The following is a 7,539-nucleotide window of genomic DNA, read 5'->3' on the forward strand; positions in this document are numbered from 1 at the left end:
GAGCAGACTTTGCTGCCCACACGTTTCCCAGGCTGCACACCTTCCTGGGAGCAGACTTTGTGCTGGGGAATGGCTCCTGCCCTTGAACTGCAAAGCTTTTGGTTCACACATGAGTTCTTAATGGCGACGGCACCAGGGCTCCTTCACGGAGGCCCAGAGAGGTTAAATCCCTAACTCGTCACATGTATTGTATCTGACAGAGGATTTGAGTCTAGGATGTTGTGTACTGGACTGCATATTTTTAAACTCTAAAATATTTTGACTCTTCAGTATTTCACTGTCCGTGTGTGTGTGTGTGTGTGTGTGTGTGTGTACCTGTTGGTGGTACAGGGGTGACATGATGTTGGGGCTGCCATCTCCATGACCAGCAGTTCCAAACCACCAGCCACTCCTTGAGACAAAGACTGGGCTTTTTACTCCCATAAACCGTTATGGTCTCAGAAACCCGCAAGGGGTCGCTATGAGTCAGCAATGATTTGATGGCAGTGAGTTTGGTCTATATACATAGACATTTTATCTGCCCTATTTCTACCTGTGACAACATGCATTTAAAATGATCTTGTTTATCTTGAATCATTCCAAGTTAATTTCCCCTTTGAGCACAGCATCTCAGCCACATCATAACACTTCAATTTGGCAAATAGAAAGGCACCTGGCACCGGCTCTTCTTACCTTTTCTGCACATGCTTGGTCTGGAAGCACTGCTGCTTTTCTTCCACAAAAGATGTGTTCAGTGCTCGGTGCAGTCTCTGGGGGGAAGAACGGACACACAGGTAGAGATCGTGAGAGACACACGTGGGTCATGGGACAAACTATGCCCTGACTTAACCAACCTTGACCTCTTCACACAGTTTTCCAGGGATGCCCCCAAACAGATCCACATTCAGCCCCAACCTCAGAAAAACAAGAACTTGACTTATAGGTTGACAGCCTAGAAAAGCTCAGGGCTTGCAAAAAGGAATGTGATATAAAGTAGAGCTATCTCTGATAATGTGTAGCAAAGGGCTGTGTATCCTGAGTCAGAGATGGGGCCAGCACTTCAAGCCTGGACTTCTTAGCAGTCTAAACCAAAGAGGGGAAGAGTCAAGCGAACCATCGTCATATGCATTGGAAGGGGTTAGTTGTCCGCAGAGTTTAAGGAGACAAAACACATTTAGAAGACAAAAATACTTCTTGGGCTGAGAGTAGGAAGAACGAGACTCCACTGTGAGCAAGTCACCAGTAGTGACCCATCGGTGATTCAGACAGAATAAAACAGATCAGACAGACGGAATAATTGTGTTCACCGTAAGGTTCCCAAGTGACCCGAATGGTTCCCACTTGGCTCTTAACCTACAGGTTGTCGATTGGTGGAGTAGTGATTACACACTGGGCTGCTAACCACAAAGCCAGCAGTTCAAATCCACCAACCACTTGGAGGGAGGGAGGTGAGGCTTCCTACTCCCGTTAATATGTGCAGTCTGGGAAGCTCACAGGGACCAGTTCTGCTCTTCGCAGTGAGTCAGAGTCCATTGGATGGCGATGGGTGTGGTGTGCAGCAGCGTGAGAGGACATGGATGGGACAAAACCGGCAGGACTGGCAGCTCACTGCTGGGAGGGCAGGAGGTCCTGTCTCTGGGAGGATGGCTCCCGAGGTCCATTTCTTCCAGGAGAAATGTACCAATGAAGGCACAGGACTGTCTTGTTTGCCAGGCAGATGCAGTGTTCCCGCTGAAGTGTCATGTGCCGGGGGTGCACCAAAGGACTGCGTGCCTCTGACGCTTGGTCTTGGTACCAAAGACCTCAAGCCTCAGAACCAGGGAGCAAGCAGAGAAAACGGGGCAAGGTGTGTTTAGCCTAACAGGTAGCAGGAGCTCAGAGGCCTCCAAGCCCATTCAACCCGTTGCTGGGGTGTTGATTAACTCACAGTGACCCCGTAGGACAGAATATAACGGCCCCCTAGAGCTTCCAAGCCCCATAGGGCTCCTCCCTATGGGACCAGACAGCCCTCCTCTTTGTCCCTGGAAGTGGCTGGTGATTACCAACTGCCAATCCCTCACTAAGTGCCGAGGGCATAACCACTGAACCATTAGAGCTCTTTCAAGTTCATCGAAAGGGTTTCGATTTCAGCAAGGGAAGCAGCCCTGGGAAACCATTCTTTCACATTGTCACTCATAAGGAAAACCAAGTTTAAAAAAAATCCATTCCTTCTAATATGGCCACAGCAGCGAGTTAGTTTCTTAGGCATCTATCTGGAAGGGGAGAGTGGGGGGGAGATGGAGAGCTAATTATGAATACAAGAAAGAATAAAATGTTCTAAGACGGGCTGTGGTGATTACATAACTCTTCTTAATAGGATTAACCCATTGAATTGTATGATATGTAAATTAGATGTCAACAAAACGCTTTTTTACAAAAGGGAAGCGGCACTTCACTCAGGGTGAACGGGAGCGAATGAGATCCAGGGAACTGGACCCTGCGCTTGGAAGGTGTCCACACCACCCTCATCCTCTTGGTAACTAGTCCTTTGTCAATTGACCTGGGGGTCAGTAAGGGGTTAGAACTCCCATCACAGGTCGTTCTAAAGTTTAAGAACCTTGGCCACGAGCCCCGGGACACTCACCTGACTGGTGTGGAGCCAGTACTTGAGCTTGGACTTATTTCTGATTCGTGGCAGCAGGAGCCTGTGCACAATGTGCTCCCCGACGGTGGTCAAGACGGACACGCCGAGTCCAACGCACAGCATCACGAAGAGGCCAGAGAAGTGCTTGATGCCCATTTGCAAAGTCTGTGGCAGAACAGGAAAGGAGAGGCCATGAACATGACGCTGGCTCACTCTCGGACTCGAGAGTCTGCTTCTGGGCCCAAGGGAAGCTGGAGAAGAGCCAGTCCCTCCCTGATCTGGCTCCTCCCTGCTGTGAACTCTAGAGGCTTCGATAGGCTGCACTGAAAAAGGCCTTCAGCCCGCGTCAGGCTGAAGAACACACTGCAAGGGTCCCAGTCACATATCAGACCTGTTGTATGAATGTTCCCAGCGGCTGTGTAGAGACCCTGGGCCTATGCTAGACACACACACACACACAGAGAGAGACAGAAATATTTAATATAGTTAAGCATTGAAGAGTCATCAATGGGAGGCTCTTCCCTATGGATATAGACTCAATCAGGCTAGGAGGAATTCAATAATTTTGGTGTTTAGAGCTGGTAGGGAACATGGAGATCATCTAGTTTAGCCTTCATACTTTATAGATAAGGATCGTGGAACCAGAGAAATTAAGTAAGTGGAGCTGGCCACAAATGTAGGTTTTCATGGAGGAGAAAGAGAAAACCCAGTAATACTTACTGCTTGCTTACGTCGGCTGGGTATCTCGCGGTGAGGTGGTGTCAGGTGCTGTTGAATCGGTTGCGACTTAAAGTGACTCAAACCCGAAAAGCAAATTCACTGCCATCGAGTGGCTGCTGACTCATAGCGACCCCCTGTGGGTTTCCGAGACTAAATGTTTACGGGACTAGGAAGCCCAGCCTTGAAGAGCTGCTGGTGGCTTCAAACTGCTGACCATGCGGATGGCGCCCAACACATCACCAGTGCCCCACCAGCGCTTCTTCATAGGGACCCAATGTGCTGTACCATCATCACAATTGTTATGCTTGAACCCACTGTTGCAGCCACTCATTTCATTGAGGGCCTTCCGCTTGTATAGGACCCTCGACTTTACAAAACACCATGCCCTTTCCAGGTACTGGTCTCTCCTGACAACAAGCTCCCTGTGCAGGAGACGGTGTCTTTCCGTCCGTCCGCACTCCTCAGGAGCTGATGCTTTGGCCCTCCTTCCGAACAGACCTGCTTGTTCTTCAGAGCAAGCACACACACGTGTACTGGAAAACCCCTCTGGCCACCTGTACCTATTACAGTGCGTACTGTAATATGGCTATTGTAGAAACATTCTATGACTTATTATCTTACTGGATCAAGGTCAAACTAGAGAAATTCATCCTGGAAACTAACACTAACATTATCAACTATTTAGCCAAACTGTAAGAAGATGGGCCTAAACTCACTGCTATCAAGTTGACTGTGACTCTGTGTCTGTACAGAGCAGAGTAGAACCTCCCTGTGGGTTTCTGAGGCTGTAACTTCTCACAGGAGTTGAGAGTCTCATCTTTCTTCCATAGAGTGGCTGGTGGTTTCAAACTGCTGACCTTATGGTTAGCAGACCATTGAATAACTCATATGCCACCAGAGCTTCTAAGTAGATGGGTAGTACTTGCTTATAAGGCACTGCCAAGCTGAGAAAGCAAAATGTAACTGATAATGAGTCATGGTGCCTTTAAACACATAATTTTCCATTGTTATTGTGCACAACGATTATTCTCTTTTCCCTCTTATTACCTTGAGAATAGGCTGTACTCCATTTGTAGAGCACATACCTTTCCTTCATGTTCTGTGCTTTATACCCACTCACTGTAATGAAAGCAGAGACTACTTCTTTTCTTTTCTTCTTTTGTCTTTCAATATCATTCCTTTTAATTATATGAATATAATACATATTACCCACTAGGGAAAACTAGGTAGACTGCATACACTCTTACTCTATTATTTCTTTTTTTTGTGTGTGTGGAATATTTTCCTCTTACTTCAATTCCATTTTCCTCTTTTTTAATCGTTTTATTAGGGACTCATACAACTCATCACAATCCATACATACATCAATTGTGTAAAGCACATTTGTACATTCATTGCCCTCATCATTCTCAAAACATTTGCTCTCCACTTAAATCCCTGGCATCATGTCATTTTTCCCCTCCTTCCCCACTCCCCCCACCCCCCATGAGCCCTTGATAATTTATAAATTATTATTTTGTCATATCTTGCCCTGTCCGAAGTCTCCCTTCACCCACTTCTCTGTTGTCCATCCCCCAGGGAGGAGGTCTCATGTAGATCCTTGTAATCGATTACAGAGACTACTTCTTGACTGGCCATCCTATCTGTGTTTATGCACACACACGGCTAATCTTATAATAAAGTCTACAAACTACATTTCATTATTATGTCACACTGGGGAACCCGAGTCTTATAGAGATTCATTTATTTCCTTCTGATCATATAAGCTAACACTTAGGGGAGTCAGGTTCTGGATCCAGACATACCTGAGGCCAAAGCCTTGCTGCTTCTCAAACAAACACCCTTTTCGATTGGCCCTTGTTCTCTGAGCTCACACTGCTGATCCAATGGAGAAAGAGGAAGCTGCCTTCTCCCGTAAAGACTTACAGACTCGGAAACTCTATGCGGAGGAGGTGAGTGTTCACTTTAACAACGGGAACACAGTTTTTATTAAAAGTAGACTCCTACAATCACCTGGCTGTGAGCAGCATCGACCAGTTCTGTTGTGTCTGAGTCTGGGTGTAAAACAGACAGCCACAGTTGTTACCAGCTGCTCATCCTATAGGATGGGGATGTTTTTCACCCCATTATCCATTAGATATCTGCACCTTCCCCCCAGTATCATGTGCAAACTGTGTCCCTAATACAATACAACTTGTTCAGCTAAACACTCATCTGGTCCAAGGAAGAGGAACAATGGACAATCAGTGTCAGAGGGTTGCAACGAATTTAGATCTCGCAGACAGCAGGACAGCTGCTGCTGCAAAGCATGAGCAGAAACACCCCAGCCAGAAATGTGCCTACAAGCCCCGTCTCATGCTGTCAAGAGCTGTGTAAATGAAAGCAAAGAGAAAGCAAGCCGACCTACATTTTGAGGGTCTTTTTTTCATGCCATTGCTTCAGCTGCAGCCTCTATTGATAGCTCACAGCCGCACTCTTCCAGAAGAAAAGATAGTGGAGTCGTTTCCAGGGGATTCACTATAGGCTAACCTCCGGCAGACTACTTCACTTCATCCTTCAACAGTTCCCCTGAACCCACCAAATCACTCAGTCAGCTCTTTAATCACTAAGCAACCCTTCAAGAGGCTTCATAACTAAACAACATCACTTGGCTTGCTTATTTAATTTGCTAACTATCATCAATCAATTGTTGTTTCTTTAACAGTCTATTTGACTGTTGCCTTGTATTGTAATATATATTCATGGCTACATGGAGGGAAACTTGGTTTGCATTTGAAACTGTCCCCTGCATGCATGGTGGTTTAAATGCTTTATATTATATAGAAATCCTTTGTGGCATGCTACACATGATAATCCCTACATTGAGCATTAAATATTAAAGAGTCAGAGGTGGTGATGAGTCTTTTAATAGCAGTCTTGTAATAATATATGGGGACTCTTCATAAGGTGGGAGGGTTTAGGTAGTTGTTCTATTTACAGCAATGGGAAGGGTTCCCACCATCCGAAATATCACTGGCCAACACATTGCACGGAAAAGACTAGCGACAGATAAAGGGGCTTCTGTGTATCACATGTTCCGTGGTGGTTTCTGCCATCCCAGATCATCAGTGCTTCCAGTGATATACAGATGCCACAGACCACCAATTTTTTGGTATAAATCATTTTACTGGGGGCATGTACAACTCTTATCACAATCCAAGACCACTGATTTTATTGCTACCTACCCCCTGCACCTTTTGCAGAAGTGGATCTTGAAACAGCAGCTAGATGGCTGACTGGGATGCCATGCCTCCAGCAAGAAGTACAGTTAATGTAGTTCACTTACCATTTCTCTTAAATGTGACCGGTCAAGTCCTGCGCAACTCCCCCGCCATTGGCCCCATTCTACACTTCTCAGACAGACAACCAAAAGCAACGACGGGAAACACATCAAAGACAATGGAGGAATCAGTGGTCTCCAAATTGCTAATACACTGATTACAGGAAAGCCTGACCATTGGATATAGGCTTGGGGAAGGCCCTGATAGCTTTGAGAAGCAGTGTTTGGGGAGCAGGTAGAGACAAAAGCCTGAAAGAAACTAGTTCACAACCAGAAGCTGAGAACAGCTTTTTCATTTTTTTAAAGATCATTTTATTGGGGACTTGTACAACACTTATCACAATCCATCCATCCATTGTGTCAAGCACATTTGTACCTTTGTTGCCATCATCATTCTCAAAACATCTGCTTTCTACTTAAGCCCTTGGTATCAGCTCATTTCCCCCTTCCCTCACGAACCCTTGATAATTTATAAATATTATTATTTTGTTATGTCTTACACTGTCCGATGTCTCCTTTCACCCACTCCTCTGTTGTCCGTCCCCCCAGGGAGGGGTTATATATAGATCCTTGTGATCAGTTCCCCCTTTCCATCCTACCCTCCCTCCACCCTCCAGCATCGCCACTCTCACCACTGATTCTGAAGTGATCATCCGCCCTGGATTCCGTGTTTCCAGTTCCTGTCTGTACCAGTGTGCATCCTCTGGTCTAGCCAGATTGGTAAGGTTGAATTGGGATGATAGTAGGAGGGAAGAAGCATTTAGGAACTAGAGGAAAGTTGTATGTTTCATTGTTGCTACACTGCACCCTGACTAGCTTGTCTCCTTCCTGTGACTCTTCTGTAAGGGGATGTCCAGTTGCCTACAGATGGGCTTTGGGTCCCCACTCTGCACTCCCC

The 7,539-nt window shown here is 46.1% G+C and overlaps 1 protein-coding gene across 1 annotated transcript in view; it reads right to left on the minus strand.

The window, feature by feature from the left end:
• The window catches only part of GRIN3A (glutamate ionotropic receptor NMDA type subunit 3A), a 209,187-nt gene that overhangs the window by 5,392 nt on the left and 196,256 nt on the right, over nt 1-7,539 (minus strand). The window contains exons 7-8 of the mRNA XM_004710974.3: nt 2,603-2,767; nt 673-749 (exon numbers count right to left, since the gene is read on the minus strand). Coding sequence (XP_004711031.1) covers nt 673-749; nt 2,603-2,767 — 242 coding nt within the window. The remainder of the gene's footprint in view (nt 1-672; nt 750-2,602; nt 2,768-7,539) is intronic.

This window comes from Echinops telfairi, unplaced genomic scaffold, assembly GCF_000313985.2.
Source record: "Echinops telfairi isolate 266 unplaced genomic scaffold, ASM31398v2 ScPeMD7_7410;HRSCAF=8448, whole genome shotgun sequence".
Taxonomy (NCBI): domain Eukaryota; kingdom Metazoa; phylum Chordata; class Mammalia; order Afrosoricida; family Tenrecidae; genus Echinops; species Echinops telfairi.